At 36.6% G+C, this 22,077-nt stretch overlaps 1 protein-coding gene across 2 annotated transcripts; it reads left to right on the top strand.

Annotated features, from left to right (window-relative positions):
• Window positions 1-272: 272 nt before the first annotated feature.
• On the top strand, window positions 273-20,090 carry RBM27_1 (RNA-binding protein 27; the record flags this gene model as incomplete). Of its 2 annotated transcripts, none has more annotated exons than XM_012937728.3 (11): window positions 273-452; window positions 6,365-6,942; window positions 7,057-7,587; window positions 10,318-11,087; window positions 13,557-13,934; window positions 16,138-16,293; window positions 16,635-17,006; window positions 17,235-17,339; window positions 18,157-18,342; window positions 19,166-19,378; window positions 19,968-20,090. In XM_012937728.3, the coding sequence occupies exons 1-11, from the start codon at window positions 397-399 to the stop codon at window positions 20,088-20,090; spliced, it is 3,468 nt and encodes a 1,155-aa protein (XP_012793182.1). In that variant the 5' UTR covers window positions 273-396. The 2 variants fall into 2 exon arrangements, with proteins under 2 accessions (XP_012793182.1, XP_051074825.1); XM_051209372.1 differs by lacking the exon at window positions 273-452 and adding an exon at window positions 5,615-5,826 and having other exon boundaries at window positions 9,836-11,087.
• Window positions 20,091-22,077: the final 1,987 nt, after the last annotated feature.

The following is a 22,077-nucleotide window of genomic DNA, read 5'->3' as shown; positions in this document are numbered from 1 at the left end:
TATCTGTTACATCATCGAACCTGTTATCTGAAGAATTGTCCGAACATTTAATTGATTCATTCAAGAGAAGACCAGACAAGCAAATAGATTTACTTTCAACAGAAGAATACAGGCCCTCGTCCTCTAGCACTTAATACAAAAATCCGAATATTATGTGATGTGTTAAAACAGCCAAGGTCGACGAAGTTTCCACAACGACTATAATATTACTGTCCGTTTTCAATAGCGTTTATTCCAGTTTTTTAAATACATTTGGCCCTCTGAGTTGGTTTCGTGGGTCTTGGATTTCCGTCGAACTACTTACGTGTTGGCTTACTGACAAACGTCTTTTGTTTTGTTTTGTCGTGTTAATATTTGCGCAACTGCCATACTGGGGTTCTGGCGGCTTGTAGTGCAATGCAGGTTGACTATAAACAGCTTGAGGTATGGCTCCACGGGAAGCTGAAACCCCTGTAAGTCTCCTCTCCACTAATAATCTTTCGTGTAATACAAAGCCGTACATTATGCGGCACTGATTTTGATCTTAATGAACGTATTATATAGTGCTATGTATGGCGTCATTTTAGGGAATGTCATAATACTCTCAGCTTCCTACCATTACTTCTGAGGGTCAAAGTCCACCTCACTAATTCCAGGTTGAACATCTGAGAGTATTGACTGGTCAGTTTTAAAGAGTAGTTTGGAAAAAAAAGTTCGAGGTCTTTTGCCAAAAATGGAGTGGATTAACTACTTATAGGTTTACTGCAACAGAATTCACATAAGTAGCCATCTTGAGCTTTGTTGCGAAATGAAACATTTGGACACTCAAAATGGGTTCTCAAATGTCTCTGGTAAGTCCGTTTTGGAGTATTCATGACAGTACACGAGTCCTCTTAGTATCTTCAACAGTCAGTTTTGATTAGTTGATGCGTCACTTTCTGTCTTACCGGTCGAATTTTGTTCTTCCTACTAGTCTTAGCACTTTATGATTGCTGAGTGCACAACTGACTTTATGCTGTTTTTACAGTTTCTCAAGACTGGAAACTTAAAGTGGTGTATTTGTAATAGGTGCTACTTTGCTAATATCTTTTCCTATCATGTTCTAGCCACTCGTAAACCACCCGCATAAAGTTTTGTCGGATTTTGTGTAATTTCTGCTTGGCACCTCGTATTTTATTCGTCAACTTCGATATTTTCCATGTTATTCTGCAATATGTTCCTGTACAAACTCGACAAAACGATAAAACAACAACATGCATCCTCACTAATTTGTACAATTAAAGCTAAATGTATATATAGATGGATGTTTTGTCTCCTTCATATCCCATGTTCACAGGTCACATTGTTACTATCTTTGAGGAAAATTAGTCAGCTTTTTAACTGCTAGCACATTCCCCATATTTGTCCGTGTGGGAATACAAATAGCATGTTGAAGGTCCCTGTATGTTGTGCCACAATGAGTGTCAAGCGCATAGTGTTAGACAGTTAATAAATCACAAAATGGCTCATCCTAAGTTAACTTTTATAGTTTGTTGTACAAAGATTGAACAGTGATATGCAACTAAAATTACTGGGAGCAGCAAAGTCACTGCAAACTTGTTTTGTAACACGTCCTTAAAAATGTAACAAACCGAGTTTTCTGGCATGCAGTCTATCAGTAAATAGTTGAACTGGGTTATTATCTAGGTGGGGATGTATAGCCTTAGCCCAGTCAATGATAAGCAACGACTAATGTTCATCAACCCAAGTTGTCACATCACATCAAAACAGCTAAGATTGTCACTTTAACGACCATCGCAGCAGAAGCAATTGTCCTATTGATGGTAGTGAAAAGGATAGTGCATATAGAAATGAATTCGCGAAATAAAACATGTAAGACAATTTTAAAACTCAGAATCCAAAGAAAGAAATTGCACTTGCTCCATTGGTGCCAATTCCAAGTCATGTTACTCAACATATCTACCCAGTCAGGTAATTTTTATTTATCTACACTTCTCAGTCCAACAGTCAGTAACTTCACGGACTAATGTTACTTCTTAGTTTCCTTGACTGTAGCTTTTTTCCAACCCACTCCTACGCTAGTCTACATCGAGATACATAGTAGTTATGCTTGGGTAAAACATGTCACAACCCTCTCAGTCTGTGAACAGTTACAGCTATTCTTCAGCTGCACGAATACTGCCCTTGCTTTGTCAATTCATGCATTGACACCTGCATCAGATCGTTCTTCTTTATTGTCGACTCGGTCTGAGTATGCAAAGTCATACCAATTTCAAATCATCCATCTCTTTCCAAAGCATCTACTGTATTTCGTGCTTACCCTGAGATGTTTAGAGCTCCATAGTCCCGTCAACAGTTAGCAAAATGACTAACATAGACAAACTTATCTTCAAGTGGAACAGATTCGTCAGCTGCTCTATCGCCTTATCTCACGGATTTCCGTCTGTCAGTCCGTAACAACGTAGAACTCCGTACGCACGTACATCAGTTCGAGTTGCCACACCACATTGACACAGAGATACAATTGTCGGCTCAAATCCCATAGTGGTAAAGGTAATAAGAGTATAAGCAGTAATCGGGAAGATTAGGGTTTGAAGATGTTATCCAAAGATTATAATCCAGTGAAACATTTGTAAATAAGTAAAAAGGGACATGAAGAATTCAGATTAGAATTTGTGAGAACAAAGAATGGATGCACCTGCACCATCGCAAACGGTTTTGAGCCATGTCATTCAGGTCTCCAACCATCGGTTGTTATCATCTCGCGGATCCCAACTAGCTAGTCCACACTTACCAACATGACTCAGTTCACTTGTCAGTGACTTCATGGATTTGTGCCATGTTTTTGTCTGGCCGCCCCTAGCTTTCTTCCATCCTACACCTATATCATGAAACATCGCATGTCGTGGCAGTCGGTGGTTGGGCATACGTAACACGTGTCCCAGCCATCTCAACTGATGAAGTCTCACTACTTCATCAATTGGTTTGCCATCCTTACCTAGTACCCGTTTCCTAACAACTACATTACTTACTCGGTAGTCCCAGGATATACGAGCAATGTTTCGAAGACACCTATGATCAAATACTAGTAGCCTACGAATATCCTCTACTCTTACCGGCCATGGTTCACTGCCATAAAATAGGACGAAACGAACTGCTGTGCAGCAAACCGTCCTTTGGTTGATAGACGGATATCTTGCCTACGCCATAAATGACGCAAGTTGGCAAAAGCTAGTCGAGCCTTCTGTATCCGTGCTGAGATTTCGTCAAACACCAGACCACGAGGGCTGATGAGACTTCCAAGATAAGTGAATCGGTCGACACGCTCAACTACTTCACTCCCTATCATTAGATCGGGTGTCGATGCAACCCAATCCTGAAGCAACATTTTGCATTTTGAGGGGGAGAATCGCATCCCGAACATGCTTGCATTGTTGCTTGGAGTGGTCAGAAGACTCTGAATTTTGTCAGCGTCTTCACCAAATAGAACTATGTCATCGGCATATTCCAAGTCAACAAGTGAATCTCCTGGTAGAAGTTCAACCCCTGGAAATTTGGATGAGGGAAGTGTTACCTCTAAAAGCACGTCAACGACAAAGTTAAACAAGAATGAAGAGAGTGAACAGCCCCGACGAACACCACTTGTGGTAATCAATTCTGATGACAGTTCGCCATAAGCTCTCACTCGACCAGTTGTGTTCGAGTAGAGAGCCTTTACAAGGTTAATGTACTTCTTCGGAATGAGTTGTCGAGCATCTATGAGTGCAGTTGATGCTGCTGAGATCCATTGTTGCTCCCTCACCTTGTGGTTGACCGTACTACGGCGGATAGGTCCCAACAAGTGCTAAGCTAACCCGGAAACTACTCACAAAACGGTCGTGTGTGACTGGCCTCCAGCAGTTGTCCCTTGGGCACTGTGGTCATGCCCTCAGTTCAGTAAGACCAACTATAACCCGATTTCCTTTTCAGGTTCGTCTAGAAGAACCTTTACACGATGTGGGCAACCCGGAATCGATAACCGCCCTCATAACTCTAACAGCACTCAAGATCATTGTATTCCCAATTAATCACCTTCTTCAATTCTTATTATTCCTCCTACCTCCATTTTTAACTGCAAACTTACTCTTTTGACTTCTTCCTCATGTGTCACCACGGCCAACGATTCTAGTGTGCAAAACACTGTCCCAGATCTACTGAAATCTCGCTTTAAACCACACATTGGAGCCTTCAACGTACATACACTATGTCAAATCGGTCAGTAGGCCTCTTTGACTAAAACCCTAAAATCCCGTACCATTGATGTATGCTGTCTCCGAAACACTCATACAGGATCCCAGTGTGGTCATTCACTTAACCTCACCTCGCCAAAATGGAGAGCCAACGAGATTCACCCTCCGTTTATTTGGCGACCTGAAGTCAAGTTCTCGTATACTAGTGGGTGCGAGTATAGCACTAAGTGCGAGGGCAGAACAAACACTATTAGAATGGATCCCCGTTAACAGTCGCCTGTGTGCTGTTCGGCTGAGCCTTTGTTCATAACTGGTCGCCTCTGTTTACCATATTTTCTCTTCAAGCTTCTCGTGCAGCTTTGTCTACTGATGATTCCAGGTCTTCCACTTATCAGCCTCTATGCCTCTGTATATTCAGCTTGTGGCTGGGCTTCTGTTTTCGTCCGGCTATTACTGAATACTTTCTTGTTTTTCCGTTCTCGAATTTCGCTCAAGCTGTCCACAGGTCTATTGTGCTGGCGCTCTTTTGGACTCAATACCTCCAGCATGTTGAAGGTATCGCTTATTTAATGTTTTACAGTTTCCCTCCATAATAATTTCCTCTTCCTCTAGTAGATCCTGTGAGCTCCTAAAGTTGGTTTATTTGGCACAGATTGTGTTCAATGAGTTTTACCTGTTCCAAGCACGGTCAGTTAGAATATTTTCATCTGTGTTGCTATTCGAGTGACCCTCCCTGTCTTGTTCATTGTTCGAAAATTCCACTCTGACATTAATTGTTGCTCTGGTTTTTAGAAGGGGTTTTGGTCTGGTGGCTTCCAAATAATCTCAGTTTTCATCATGAAGTGTCATAAAGTTTTTATATGAAGACCCTTTAGCTCTCCGAACAAAGTTAAAATGGTGTAAATATTTTGTTCTGGCTAGGGTTTTTGTAGCGCTTTATTTACAGCAGTGATGTGACCATCCCTATATCCAGCTCTCCTTTATCTGGCCTTGGGGCCAGCACTAACTCTGAAGGAGCTCCAGCAGGAGTCGCATCCAACGTCTGTCGGCTGGTGACTCCATCCCTCCTTCTGTGGTGTTAGGCACTTTTGAGGTGATGGCTAGATTTAACATTATGTCTTGCCCAAAGCTCTGTGTTTTACATCCTGTCAGAAAATACTCCTTTCACATGTACCATGTTAGAACCATACAACTCATGGGCTATGATTTAGACATCAATACAGTATTGTATATCAATAAGGCAAGTGTTCGACCTCATGACAAAGCGGAACTCGATTTTAAGGTTGGTAGTGTTCCAGGAAATTCATCCGTGTAAATTACGGTGCGGAACATTTCAAAAGCAATAAATCCGATGCTACTGGTAGATGAGCAGCACATCATGAGGTCCAAGCGAAGACTCATCAGGATATCTGTCTACTTGAGATAATTAGGAAATGTAGATATGTAGTATTTAAAGGAAAATGACATTTTTTGGTAATGGGAACAGGTTGTAACCCTAATGGGCTTCAGTTAAAATCGTCCGTGCTGCTAGTAAGCAACAAAAGAATTCACGAACTTTTTCAATTGTTCTTATCGTTTCAGACGCGTGAGTTGATAAAGAATCATTACCCCATTCAATGTAAGTTTGTTGAAAGCAGTAGTACTGTTAACATAAACATATTATTTCAAATGGACAGAAACTTTCGGTGCATCCCATCATAGAGTAATATTGACATCGATACGGTCCACCACTACCGTCTTGCTGGCATTTAAAAAAAATCGGAAGTTCTGTGTTTTTGATATTGAATCTGAACTAGCTAAATGCACTTTTTACATTGTCCAAGAGACTGGTTTCATTAATAAGTCAATACTTGAAGTTAATTGCTTGATACCACACCTACTGAAATAACTATATCCGTATACTACTTTATTAAAACCAGGATTAATAGCTATAAACTTCAGCTCACATATTATTTTCAGATAATTTGAGTATTTCAGAAAATAAAAAAAGCTGTACTACGTCATTGAACATAAGTAATTTTTATTTAGATCTATGATGGATTAAGTATAGATTTTTAAGTTTTCTCACTAGTTAACACATTTCTTCGATAAATTGTTTCTAAATATTTTTGAACTTTCGTTTTTAAAACTATTCCTGCAACTTGTGCACATTGTAGGTGTGTTGCTGATCCGATTCCACTTTCTCAGTATGTAATAGCCCTGATAAAAAAGGACAAAGGCGAGCAGGAACTAAGAGAAATATGTATTGACCAATTGGAAGTATTCTTGCAAGAAAATACAGCAAAGTTCGTAGAGGATTTGTTTGCTGTACTTAAATCAAGAACATATGTTGCGTGTGAAACATTAAAACAAACTCAGTCTTCGGACAACTCTTACCCAAAGGATTCTTCTGGAAAAAACCCTTGTGGAAATACTTTTGATAATGTACCAAAAGACAGGAAAAGACATTTGACAAACAATAACACTAACGTTCCAAATGCCACGGACACTTGTGCTCCCAAGCAGAAACGAAAACGCTCACCGGAGAATAAAGCAAAAAGAATTTCGTCAGATAGTCGTTCACGCAGTCCCCATTCCCCAGGAAAACCAATAAATAATGCAAGTACAACTAGCAGGCAACATGGGAAAGAACTTGAACCACATGTAGATTCCTGCAGTCGTGGACGTCATAATAACCACTCAGAAGAACCCAGCTTAAAAACAGTGGATGGTCATATCAGACGCAATTCATCAGGTTTGTAGTTAACTTTTTTTGACTACGTCTATTAGCATCAACTGTTGTCAGTGCAACCATTCATTTATTTAGGCAGCTATTTATTTAAAGTTGTAAATTCTATTTTTGTTTTAGGTAGTTCAAATGAAGAAGTAACCCATTCAAATACAATTTCATCGCGTCGGAATAAGTATAATGGTTCAGAATCACATAAGTATAACAGTCGTGAACGTATCCACTCACGGCACAAAGATGAGCATAGCAATCGTTCGTGTAAATCTTTCGCGAAGTCTGTCACCGATTACAGAGTAGTTGATGAAAAGTGTCGAGCTGTAAGGAACCGTCGCTGTCGTGATTTTGAAGAGCGTGGTTTTTGTGTATATGGAGACAGATGTCAGTATGACCACGGCCCGAATGCTTTGGTAATTTCGTCTGCTAAATCTGCTGTGTCCGCCATCGCTCATCTCACAAACCCTCTGTTAGATACTAATCCACTCTCAAATAGTACTGGGGATTTACCAATGAATATTGGAAAAGAGGCATCAAAATCTAGTACACTTCAGCCTCAATCTTTTGTAGCAGCTGTTCTATCTGGACCTACTGAACTTAACGATTTAAATCAACATATTGGTACTCCTCTTATTCCTGTTTATCACCCGACTCCAAGTACGTATGTTTATTGCTTACTGTGGTGTTTAACCAAAGACTTAAAATCTACCACTAGATTTTTTTCACTGACGTAATAAAGTTTCGAAGCTACCAAATAGTTATAAAAGTGGTTTACTTGTTAGTGAAATACCAGTATACCTAATGGAAGTGGCCAAAATGTGGTAAAAGTCATATTTCCAACTCCATATACAGAATGTATTCATGTTAAAATATCAACTTATTTCCACCAATCAGTTTAGAATTTTCCCAGAGGTTAATGACTCTTGCATTAAAATAAACTAGTGCTTGCTTTTTGAATATGTATGATTATTAGGTTGAAATGAAGACAAACTAGTTTTTTATTATTCCAATCATACTGTTACGATACACAATCGTCCTGTTTGCAAGTTATTCAGTCTTTTGTAATCCACTTAACGTAAATTATCCAATGAATCAGTGTAGTGAAGCTCTTCTCTATTTACATAAAACGAAGCAATTTAATAAGTGTATATTAACAGAAAGTAAATAGTTATAGGAAATTTTCTGATACAAATGTTAATTTTATGTAATTGAGATTTATTTTCAATGTAGTCGCATATTGATTGCCATGATTTGAATCTAAAAAAAGAATGTACTAGTTTTTAGAAATTCGGTTTATTGTCACATCACTCAGTGGTTGTAACATTGCATGCTCTTTAGTTTTTATATTGTATTACTTTAGATAGGTCGTGATGCATAATTTAAGGTATCACGTAGCCTATTCATCTGAAATTAAAGTGCGTATGTTATCGTTGCGTACATGAGATAAGATGTACTGCTAACCATCATAGCAACAAGACGAACTAATTGTCTGTCGTCAGTATTGTGTTAAATAATGTAATAAGTCATAGAAGTTGATAATCCTCACTCATTTCAATGTAGTAGAAAGCTGACGTCATAACGATGTTATCCTGCGAAAAATATTGACTGAGATTTCTGGTACAAAAGTGGCATGAACTAATAAAATATACTAATAAACTATACCATAATGCACTCATTTTTTAAGTCCAGAGCTTAGTTTTCCAATATTTTAAGGTTTCAGTCGTGTATCTTGGCTTTGCTGCACTGTTTCGGTTTGACATAATGTATCTTTAATTTTCAGTTATTTTCCTGCATCAAATGTACATCTGCGAAAGTCTAAACGTATCCCGAGTTTGTCTTTGTTAACTTTTTGGATTGGAAAATGAATTTTATCTAGTCATGCTAGATACATTTATTGATGTTAAAATTTTGATGTTGATTATTGTGCTAATTAAATTTTATGGAGTTGATAAGATTCTGTTAGCAGGAATAATAGTGCTATATGCGATTAAAAAGATGTATTTTGTGCGGATTATCGAAATACACTTCACGCAACCAATGGTTCAATAGTTATATCCAACTGCTGCGTAAATATTTAGCAAAAATAACAGTATCATTTTAGATGTACATGTAGCAAATTTTGTGTGAAAATTTCACATCAGTGAACATAAAGCATTAGCATAACAAATGACTTGCAAGCATCTTGGCTACATTATTATTTCGAAAAGTATTATAAATATCGAGTTTTGTAACACTTAAAATTTAGCATCAGTATGCTATTTAAGTGGCACGTTCAAATTATTTGTTAGTTAATTAGTCTATTACAGCCTAATTATTGTCGAAAAATGCAATATCCTGTGAGTCGTTGTAGCTACCAATGAGTGTTGCCAGAATAGCTCCAAGTGTGACTATATAATTGAGACAATAATAATAAAATCCTTGAAATGACATACATATTGATTTCATTTCAGTTTCAAGGCTAATGGTTTTGAAATTAAATAAAATATATCGGTTTCTTCTACACATGTTTCCTTGTTAGCTGTGATTAATTATTGTTTTACTCTGTTCTAAGAGGTAAACTTCGGAAGTCATTGACCTTGGCTTTATGTCGGTAGTGTGGGTGTCTGTCGCTTATTGTACCTATATTGCAGTATATGTAAACGAGAAAGCACCAGTTTTAACAAAATATATGTAATAACCTTGCTGAGAAACTACATATGAATAATATTTACGTTCATATATACACATTATAACATTACAGTTCATGATTTCTAACAACAGTTTCTCTGCGTTGTTGTTTATAGATTCATATTATGGATAATAATAGACCCCCATTGATTGCTTTATAATCTTGATTAATTAATCATTACCTGAAAAGTAGCTCATGTTCATACTATATTGGTTGGATATTTTATGTTAACGACAGCTTGAACTCCTTGATAGATGTCCTGTCAGTTGACAACTGGTTCTGGAATTTTTTCGACTGGGACTTAATGATCGTATACGTGGGCAAATTATTTATTCGACCACGTCAATAATTCCAGCGTTTTAACAGTCGATTGTGCCGTCGTAACAGAGACCTGTTTATTTTGATCTATCAGAAAAGATCAAGAACGTTATCAGGCAAACCTTTCGTTCTACCGTATCAGTGGTTAAGAAGATATGAAAAATAGAACACTTGCCCAATGAGGAGTTGTACCACTGTCGTTTTTGGCTTTACCGATGAAACCAATGATTGCCAAGATTGGATCGGTTAGAAATGTTTCCATGTCAACATTTTTTCGGTATATGATTCCAGTTAACTAATAACTGTAAATTTTGTGCCTAATTTTACCTTTCACATATTTGGCTCGGGGAAGTTCATCGTTATCCGTTTTTTGTCCTCATTAATTTGTCTTTTCTATTTAGTTAATCATCCAGATAATCAAATGTTAATGACCTGTTGCATTGATCAGTCATCGGATACTGGATTACTTCCTCAGGTTTCTAACCCTTCTGTTTTGTATAGTAAATCCAATTGGAAGCATCCCCGTTTGCAGAATAACATGCAACAACGTTCTAATAATTTTCGCGTATTTAACAATGTCAACACTATTAGTCGAAATATAGTTCCTTTGCCAATGATTCAAAATACTAACAATAAAGATCAAACCGAAATTAATTCAGCTCCACCTGCCTATGAACCAGATCGACCACATTTGTCCATGATTTCGACGTCCGAGTCTAATATTCTACAGTCTTGCGATACTTCAGATGTAGAACATAATGCCTCTACCCCACCATTATCATATAAACCCAGTCCTATCACTGAACAAATCAGTTCATATGCTGTAGTCCCAAAAACATCAGGAGTAACAGATCTTTCTTTGGATATCACTTCTCGAACTGTTGATCCTCGTACTACTCTGTATATCGATCGTCTTCCTTGGAAACTTAATGATGCGGATAAAATTCGTGAGCATTTTGCTCAATTTGGTCATGTAATAAACGTCATTGCTAGATACAAGGGCATGGTAGGTTCCGCAGTGGTTGAGTTTTCTTCATCAGACGAAGCTGAGAAAGCCTATCGAAGCCCCATTCCTATGTTTTCAAATAGATTTATTCGAATTTACACTCGTTTTCCAGAAAACTTCAAACACAATGCTCGAAGCATGACTAGTCGTTTCCCTCGTCCCAAGGTTAGATTTTATAGTGTATTAAATTAACTGTAAAATTTTTAAAAGTAGGATGTGTAATTTTTGAATTATTGTGCATGTTTTAACAGCGGTGATACAGGCTTTCATGCAGTTTGCGAATACTTTTACAAAATTTTCATTTTTACTAATCTTTTTGGGTTTTTTTTGCTTACAAACCCGAATTTTGTGCAAGGTCAGACAAGTTGGAAATTTATTCCACTTGATAGGTTCCTTGCAGTGGATATTCAGTGCGACTTATATGCGTATAATCATTGACTCATAAACTGATGGGTTTGATGCTTTTCATATGTGCATATTAATATTGTCGTATGTTAGAGTCAAGCCTGATAAAAGTCTAATTGGAAACAAAATTCTTCGATTATATGTGCTGTTTTAACTGTTATATTGTCGTGGGCAAGTATACTGCTTGACAGTCTGCTTTCTATCATTTTATTGGTGTACAGCATGATTACTAAGAATATGGGTATATGCATAGTTTGCGGTTATTCGACTATTTATGTGTTTGAAGCATGACTCACGAATCTTTTTTCGTTTATTTTTTTTTTACCTAAATAATCACATATAAGTTCATGTGTTCGACTTTAAGACACTTGCAATAATACTAACTAGCTTGTCAATACGAAGATTAACTGGATTTTAAACCTGAGAATCAGTGGTTAAAGCTAGTTACCTTAACCGTTAAACCATCTCAAATATTTTAATCACTAAAATAATACGCAAACAATTACTTAAGTTGTAAACCTTCATTTAGTAAACTAGTTAGAACAGTTGTATTGCATACTGAGTCAGCGCCATCTGGTGCTCACATAAATCTAATATTTATTCTTATTTGCTGAGTTATAGCGTTATTTCCCTATCTATCGTCATTTTCGTCTGTATCATCCTTGACATTTCCTGTCCTAGGAAGTAGTCAAAGTGCTATTTAGGTTATTTGTGATTCATTGTTACCGAATTCTAGTGCATAATGGATTCATATAATTCCTTGGTGATGCCGAGTTTCGACTCGGAGTACTAGGTAAGCGTGGCAAATCAGGTGACGAGGTAGTGATTCTTTATCGACTGAGAGCGTTGGAACATGTATTACATATACACACCATCCACTGACTACCTCAATGGGCGCTGATGGCTGGTGTTAGAATAGGTTGAAAGAATGGTAAAGGGGGTCAAACCTATGGACTAACGTTAGTCCATAAAGACATTGTTAGACTGACATATTTAGGCAAATGCAAACTACTTGATTGGAGTTTCCTTGGTCATCGTAACCAATGATTAGGGATTGTGAGTAACATTGCTCAAAATCGTTTATAGTTGTGCAATTACATTCACTCTTTGTATCTCTTTAGATCCTAAGTTTATAAATTCCGGATACACTTCCCAAAATCATTATTTCACTAATTTATATTTCCTTTTCGAATCGCACATTGGATCCTTAAACTTTTATACTATCGTTAATGCTGTTACTACCTCTGCAACTCTGGGATTTGCCCAGACAGATTCATGACTCTGTCCTAATAGAATTGGGAAACTTGGACCGATGTACACATGTGCCAAATTCTATGTCGCATTTGATTAACCGACTGTGTAGGTAGTTTAACTTATAAAACAACGTTTAGAAGTGAATTTTTCTGAAGACAATTGTTCAAATTATCGAATAAGTTTAAATAATTAGAAATGTGTTTATTATTCAGAATCCTAAAAGATACATGTAACTTTCATGAGCCTAATTATTTTGATCTCTTTTTGTGGATGTTATAATTCTCTCTTACGGTTATAACCCAGCTATTCCTATTGCTTAGTATTCTCGGACACCGATGCACTCGACAAGTCCCCAAATCAGAACACGGTTGGACAGGAAAGAGATTATATTCCAAATAACAAGGTTAGATGGAAGTAAGAAGCACAATAGGGAAAACGTTAGTATATTTGTAGTTTTTCACATGAGATTTCTAGTGTTCACTAAGTGTTGGCTAACGCTGATTAGCTAATTCTTATCCAATCAGCGTGCACCAAAGCAATCGTGCATTGAGCATGATTTAATCCAATCTATGTCTCGCTAACAATGGAATATGATTTACTAATGTAACTTCACTCACTATAGAGCTATGGTTCAATGATTGATCCATTCTACTCAGTTGCAGTTTGAAACCTCGCTCCATATACTCCGGCTTAAGCATCCGGTTGGTATCACTGGCCCAAAGCCATGTGCACCAATCTGTACCTAGTAAATGAATCAGATAACTTCATTTACTGGTCAGATAATATTGCTTCAACATTCATTATATTATCTGTTTATCATTTTGATGTAATTTAGGATATTTTATTGATAAATTTCAGATTAGCCCATTGGTTGATCGTTTGTTTACCGTGTTTTAACAGAAAGCTAATTTGTAGTTGAAGCGTTTAAAATAAATGCTTTTTAATGATTTTCTTATTTTGAAACTTTTGTTACAGAGTATACTGGATCGTTTAGGAACACGACCTGTTCCTGGAAATAACAAGATTAATTCATATTCATGGATGAGTATGACGAATGACTGTATAGAAAATCAACGCGTTCCTGGCAGCATTCTTCCTGATGATACCATCCAAAGGGGTAATAGATCTCGTTGGCGTTTAGAACGTAATCCAACCAGTGGAGATGCCTTATTATCGGGTGATGAAGAAGACGATTTAATTGACGAAAATCCGACCATAGATAGTCATGAACGAAATTCTGCCACTTTCATCAAAGAACGTAGTAAAGCTTTTAATCAAAGAATTGATAAAGTAGTAGATAATTATGTTGATCTTAATGCCGATCAAGAGTCATTATTATTTACTCGTAATCCTGTGAGTGTAAGATGGTTATTTTTTAAATTACTCCATTAGATCGTCAGTAGATTTGTTGCTTCTAAGTAAATGATTGCAAATTTTAATTAGATTGGTTTTGTAGAAATGATTGTCCATTTTCTTGATTCGATTCCTTATTCGAACATCATTGATCGTTCCGCTCATTCGAGGCTATCATAGCCTAATCTAGTTTAACAAAACGTATGACGCATGCCTAATATTTGTGATTGGTTAAGCAGGTTGTGAAATATTATTTATAAGCAAATATATCGGAAATGTGCTCTGGTTAACTTATAGAAGTCTCCTGTTCTGTAAATTTACGAAACACGATCACTTAGATTCATTTTTTATTATCTTATGCTACCATTCATCTTTCCTAACGACATAAATAATTAAATTCTTAGTTGAATTTGTTGATTTATTGTACAAGTCTAAGTTTATCAGTATTAATTGTGACACATTGTATAGATAAGCAGTTTCTAAAACCTTTACCACTTCTTAACTAAATTATAAAATTTAAGCTTCAGTTTTTCAGTGAAATCTTTTTAATAATATCCAGTTACTGCTTTAATTGAAAAACCTAATTTTATGATGACTTTCCATAAATATCTTATCCTAACTAATGGTTTATGACTCAATGAGGAAGCTGTAGCTATGAAAAGTATCGCTAAATCTGTCCACGTCTCTCGTCATTTTGTAGACATCGGATTTTATCAATTTTATTGAATGTTATTTTCTTCACCTCTAGTTTTATATAAGTGTTTGCGATTAGTAACTAAAGGTATTGTAATTTACCAATATGAATACTGAACTACACACAGACTTCGTAATCACCACACCTGGTTTGGTTTATGATTTCAGTTAGCATATTTTGTGCCCGCTCATTTTGGTCGATCAATCCTATCTCCTATTTTTACGCAGCTAACGGTTGGCATTCTGTTAAATAAAACGCATAACAGCAGTACAGTTGGTTGGGTTTTAGGCAACTTGTTTTGTAATAGATGCATACTGTAACAGCTCAGTTTGACCATTTTATTTATTATCAAGCATTTTAAGGGTCATCTATTAGTATCATGCACCTTTTACTGCTTAATTTTTTCAAACAGTATGACAGTTTCAAAGAGTATTTGGTCACTTTAGAAGATCCGAAAAGGAAAACATGACCTTTACTCTTAAACACTAAATTGTTTTCGTTTTTTCAGGAAACTATCACTTCGGTATTATTTTGTTTTCATGTTCTAAAGAACTTGTACATTATAGTGTAGATCACGACATCGATTAATTCTGCTGCATTCCTGTTATATATTCATTCATTATATATTTCATTTCATTTGGTATTGTGATTGTTACCTTGATTTTGTTATCATAATTGTGCTTCATGGCGTAGTGTATTGTTAATCTTCTATTTAATATTCAAACTACTAAGGTCTTGTTTAAGTTTTACGGTAAGTATTCACCTGAAAAAAGCTTGAGTTTATCGCTTGCGAATTATTATCCGTGACTCGTATACTAATTAGTAAGTAGAGATTCCCCATTTGTTCCACTTTTAAATGTCTTGTGTAATAAGTACAACAATGTTGACGTGCTAATGATTATAGTTGTTTCCTTTAAAACCTCATTGAAAAGGGTCATTACAACAATTCGGTAGGATGAATGTTTGTTATAACTGTGTGCTGCAGATTAAAGCGAAGCGTATTATCGATCGGACCAAAGACGCAAAAACACACAAGAACGGCCTACAGTTCTGATTGGCCCCGCTTCCCTGTCTAGCCCAGCCAGTTGAGTCCAGAACACAAGTCTCAGCCTCTGAGATATGAATCATGTATTTCAAACATACTCGGTTTGTATACCAATCAAACAGACCACATCGCACCATAAAACAGAAAATAACATTTGACACGCGAAATAAGTATTGACCAGTAGGAAAATGATACCATCCCAAGTCCAAGATTAGCATTAGACTCAATAGAATAATTTTTGGGATATTTTCCTGAATATCCCAACAACGTTCATGAGTTTTTTGTGTATATGCTACTCGATAATGTAATACACACTTTTTGTGCTTATTAGGATGTTTCGAAATTTGTATTTACTAGTGTCAAATCATAAACACATAATGATCAGATCGTTTGTTCAGTTTTTGTTGTATCTTTTCAAAGGCAATGGACTTTATTCATCAAGACCTCGTTTTGTGTTCTTTCAGGATACAGCAAGGCAATTCAATAATAGTAATAATATAACTGTTACGTCAAGTCCTTATACTTTGTCGCATAAACAAGAGGCTGAGGCAATTCTTTGGGAGCGTCGTAAAATGGCTGCATTGAGACAACGTAAAGAACAACTTATGCTTTTAGATAAGGTACTTTTCTTACGTCAAGCTAAAATAGAATTTAATCATATATTTATATCTGATTATATTTCATTTTAATAATTCAATTTCAGTGTGATTTGTTTATATGTGATATACCTGGTTATTTGATAAAAGTCAACTATTTACTTGAATGTAGAATTTATTTCGTCAAATATCCCGCATGTGAGATCGTGGATGCTCACTATTGATGTGTCCCATCGTGGGACGACTGTCCAATACTTCCAGGTTTTTGTCGGTGGTCTAGCTTAGATCGACTCGTGATTCCAACTGTGAAAATATTCTTTTATCACTTAATTTCATTTTAAAATGTCCATGTTTTATTTCTCTAGTCTCGTGAAGCCCGAGAATCAGTGATTGAGGCTCGAAAACAACGAATTACTAAACTGAAGTTGCTTCTTGAAAAAGTGATGAGTCAGTTGGAAAATAATCGTACTAGCGAAACAGACAATTGTACAGATTCGAAACCACTGACATTGGATGAAAGACGAAAATTACTTACTGAAGCCAAACGGCTACAAACTGAGCTTGAATCGACTTTGGAAGCTGAGAAGAAAGATTTGGATATCCGAAGTTTAAACCGAGAATCAAACAGCAAAAAAATGTTCATTTCAAAACCATTAGGAAGCACAACAATTAGTGCGGCCGCATTACAAGCTTTACCGAGTCCAATTCGATTAGAAAGACAAAAACAAATTTCTGAAGTATGTTTACATAATTTAAATTCGTTCATGAAGTTGTTTTTTAAATAATTCCAATGATAATGGTAAACTTTGTCCATTTTTATAAATTACTTTTCTTGCCAACTTAACAAATAGTTAACAATTGCGATTACCATAAAAAGTCATCAATGTACATTTGAGTATTTCCTTAGTGTTTTAGTTATTATTTATCATATATTAATCCATCGCTGCTTATATTTTACATATTAGATTCAAATCGAGATCGATAAATTGGAAGCAAACCTACGTGATGCAACTCAAGATGAGGTTAAATTAAAAGAAGGTCGTCGAAGGATCGTAGAACTTAAACGCCAGGTAGGGTCTCTTTGCCTCAGCTATAAAATCTGTGGACTCATTGATTTCCCTTTACTTATAGACTAGTATTTCTTCGTATTCTTCTTGGTTTCTAGATTTACACATATCGGTTTTCGTTTAGGTTAATTTCAGTGTATAATGAATTGTACCAGTTGTAGATTATAGCTCACATTTGAAATCAGTTGTTAATAAAAATAGTTACAGATACCCAATGATAAACTTGAATATACTATTAACTTGTATTTCCGTAAACAGATTTACCTATTCCCAAAATAGAACGTAGTTTAACATTGTATCACTTCCGAAGACCATTCGACTGAGTCCCTTAAATAGTTTCTTAGTGTTTTTTAAAGCCATATATAGATCACTGTACAGTCACGCAAACATTATTACATTCGTAGCTTAATCGTAGGCTATAATTCCGCACATACTAATAAGTTCACTGACTTTGTGGATTCCATCCCGTCTTGTGCAACTGGACTTCAAAATCATACGATCTTATTCACGGAAGGTTAACCTGACTCCTTCATTCAACCGTATTTATTGATATAAATTTTCGTTGAATATGAGTACACAAAGTACATATCTTTTTATTGATCATATTAATTATCAGGTCCTACGTTACCCAACTAACAAGCTGAAGAACGTTCTTGCCATAATCGCTAGCACTATAATCAGTTTATTTTTGAGTACCAAACAATATGGTTGTTTGTCCATATGAATTGATGTTTGAATTTTGTTAGCTAAATGTAATTCTATAGTTACACTAATTTCTTTGTTTTCATCTGGTATTTTCAAACGGCTTTTTGTTTATTAGCTTGTCGATTTGGAGACAGTCCGGCCATCAGATATGTTTTTGTCTCAAAACACAAGCGGTTGTGCTCCCGGCGACAATTCCGCATACCCAAACAGAACTCAAACCAAACTTGATAAGCGACCTCGAACTTTGTATATTACTGGCATCGAACCAGATGATGTAGAAAACTTTCAAAATGCCCTCTCAGTATGTATTTTGCTCTTAAAAAATCTGTTTTCATACCAAAAACAGTTTTTAATAGCATATATTATTATTACTATGCTAATATAATCACCTGTCTGGAATGTGTTTTACGCTACTGTTGAATAAAACAAATATTAAATAGAACTACTATGATGTCGAAATTTCCCGTATTCATGTACTGTAAGATCAATGTAACTTGCTTGCGTATCACTTCTCGGATGACATCTCTATTCACACAGATGTAATAACTATATATTTATGTTCGAATATAAATTAGTCAGCAGTCTCTGAACCTAGTATTCCTTCATCGCATTTATGGCCTTGGTGTAATATTTGTGTCAGATCAGTTTTTCTTTGTTCGCATTTACAACTCATGGTGTTGGTCTGTGAGTAGTTATTTAAGCTGGAAGTTATCGAGTTCATGATTCAAGAAGTGAGTTTGTGGTGCCTTTCTTCTTCTGCTCTTCACTATCTGCCTCTCAGCACGTTAGTATTCCCGCTAGAGTATATTTGACAAATATATAACAACTAATATAAACCAGAATGCTTTATTACTATTTATGTATAAACAGTTACGCATATACCTGTGCACATGTTCAAAAATGTGGAAATTGTGTGTTACTCTTGAAATTACCAACGACTTTCCAATTGATTTCACCAACGCAGGCACCTAGTTTCAAAGTGTGGCACATCTTACACGTAGACTGTCCTAAAAAATCAGGTGACTAAATTCAAGAACTAGTACTATCAAAGCTTTATTTTCACTTTTGAAATTTTAAATGCCGATCGGTTTTGACTTTTCCTGAATTTCTCATTATACTTCAAGCTAAATTACCTGCATACACAATCTTGTACAAAACAAACTAACCCTGAAACTAATCAGTTAGTACTGGAAGTTACGTTTTGCACTCGTGATTTCGCCGAGGCAGCTATTCGTCTGTTTACCCAGTTTCATGGATGTGACTTACAAATGAGTTTTGTGTATCCAGCACTGTTCGAAACCAAATCTGGGAATTTTACTGATAATGATGTAAAAAATGTAAGTTCGGTTTTAGATTGTACTTCATTTATAATCATTTAATCACAAATTGTGTAGATTCTTCAATTTTCTTTACTTATTTGTGTATTTTGACTTGCCTTATCTCGATTCTGCGTCATTTAATTCATAATAGTTGAACGTATATCTCTATCATTTTTAACAACTATTAGGAAGACGATTTGGGAGGTTCCATTTAGAAAGTTAAGTAGGTAATATTTTGTCACGTTTAGTATTTCGTGACGTTTGTCATTCCATTATCATTATAATGGTCATTTAATCTATATATCCCGTATTATTATGAAGAATGCTTGTAGAGTATGGGATTTCACTTATTTCTTAGTTGTGTGTAAATCAAATCATTTTCTTCAGTCGAATTCCGTTCATATCTTTATTTTTACAACTTCAAAGGTGATTTCGTTGTTTATCCTCGATAATTAAATATATTTTAAAATAAGTGTCCATCAGAGTGTTTTGTAATAGGGTCTTAAGGTTGTCATACTATTTTTCGTGGTATGGTGTGTTTTAATTTGAACATTTCATTTAACAAATCGACCGATTCGCATTACTAACCTATGTTCCTCATTATTAGGTTTCGTCCACACAAACTGAAACTTCAGACCAATTACAAGCTATCACATCTTCAGAGTCTTTGGATTATTCTGCTCATTCCAGCCCTACATCTACTACTGCTCTGAATACCATGTCCTTATGACTGACATCCAGTTCCCTATCCGAATATCGCTAGTGATTTGTGTAGGAAGAAATAACGTTCCTCATGCGATATCTTCCGACAATAACGTTTTCCTTGAGAAAAATATATTTTATTTAAACCTTTTCTACTTCAAAAGTTTTTTCATTGTTTGGCTATGTACACACTGTTTCTTAGTAATGAGTTGAGTATCAACTGACCTTAATTTCTATGGAAGTGATATAGTAGATTCTATCAATAAACCCACTATTCTCCTTTTGCATTTTATCTTAAAGATACTTCGGTACTATATAGAGAGAAGAGAAATTCGTACGGTTTGCTTTTGAATACCTCCCTGTCTGTCGGTCAGGGTTTCGGCTGGCATCTCGGGTAGTTTATTAGCAGATATGGTACTGCTTTGTTATTCTCTCTCTTCATTACTGCCAGTATTTGTGTTATTTTTATACAGATATGGTAGTACTTGAAAACAAAACTTAACATTTGTTCGAGGAGGATATTTTGGGCTAATGTATGATCGTGTAGCTAATCCGTCCACTAAAGATAGGAACTAGTGCGCTTATTTTTCAGCTTCGTGCAGGGGATTCTGCAACAACATTGCCCGTATATTGTCACCCTCGTGCGCTTGTTTCTAAACCAACGACTGACTTATCGGTTGGCAGCGTATCCGACATAAGGCCTCGTGGCGTTGTTGGATAGTGGGGGTAACCCTGCTAGCCAACTTGGGCAGTCGCAGGGATCGGACTGGTCACCCACTCTGTTGCAACTGATCAATCCTGAGTTGTATACTCGGGGCTCACTTTACCGCTCGAGCTACCCGTCGTGTGTGCTCAGGTATGGGAATTGCAGAAGTCATCGGACTTACGCAATCCAAGCGTATTGACGTTTGGTTTCGTAAAAATGAAACGTTGAGCTGCGAAATATCTGCCCTGTATCTAACAAAATCAGTAGCGTATCTATCAAGTCGAAGACATAATAAGAGGTGGTAGCAAATGCTGCAATGGGGCGACCAACAATCTCCCATGATAGAGTGCTTGTGCTTATGTGTGTAAGGAAATGCTGGAGTGATAGCCATGGTGTAAATGGAATGCATATGTGTAAGAGACAGTCTGGTGTGCCGAATACGTTTTCTTCGTGAATGGTGAACGTCTACCCTCACAAGTGGGTAAATTTGCCTATGTGTATGCTATAGGACGCATGGGGGGAAAACTCGTGTGCATGTAATGTATATTTGCTCATAGTTTATGTAAACCTGCATACCAAGTGTGTTAACAAGTATGCAAGTAGGCTAACATATACAGTAAATCCGCAAATTTCTTTACTTCTTTCGGTGCGATATCACTACTCATTCAAAGAGCCGTGTAACCGCAGTCCCCATTAAATCACATTCATGCGATGGGTTTGTGAGACTCGACAAAACAGAATCTGTTCATAAAAGTCAGTCATCAACAACATAGAACTTCGTACGTGCTTACACCAGTTCGAGTTGCTACACCACATTAACACAGAGATGCAGTTGTCGATTCAAATCCCGTAGTGGTAGAGGCGGTAAGAGTGTAAGCAGTAATCGAAAAGACCAAGGTTTGAAGATGTTATTTAAAGAGTATAATCCAGTGTAATCAATTTGGAAAGAGACAAGGAGATTACAGTTTGGGAGAACACAAATAGTGGATGCACCTGAATCATCGCAAACGGTTTTGAGCCATGTCATTCAGGTCTCCAACCATCGGTTGTTATCATCTCGCGGATCCCAACTAGCTAGTCCACACTTACCAACATGACTCAGTTCACTTGTCAGTGACTTCATGGATTTGTGCCATGTTTTTGTCTGGCCGCCCCTAGCTTTCTTCCATCCTACACCTATATCATGAAACATCGCATGTCGTGGCAGTCGGTGGTTGGGCATACGTAACACGTGTCCCAGCCATCTCAACTGATGAAGTCTCACTACTTCATCAATTGGTTTGCCATCCTTACCTAGTACCCGTTTCCT

The sequence above is a fragment of the Schistosoma haematobium genome, chromosome 1, assembly GCF_000699445.3.
Source record: "Schistosoma haematobium chromosome 1, whole genome shotgun sequence".
Taxonomy (NCBI): Eukaryota; Metazoa; Platyhelminthes; class Trematoda; order Strigeidida; family Schistosomatidae; genus Schistosoma; species Schistosoma haematobium.
This window is presented reverse-complemented; position numbering and strand designations above follow the sequence as displayed.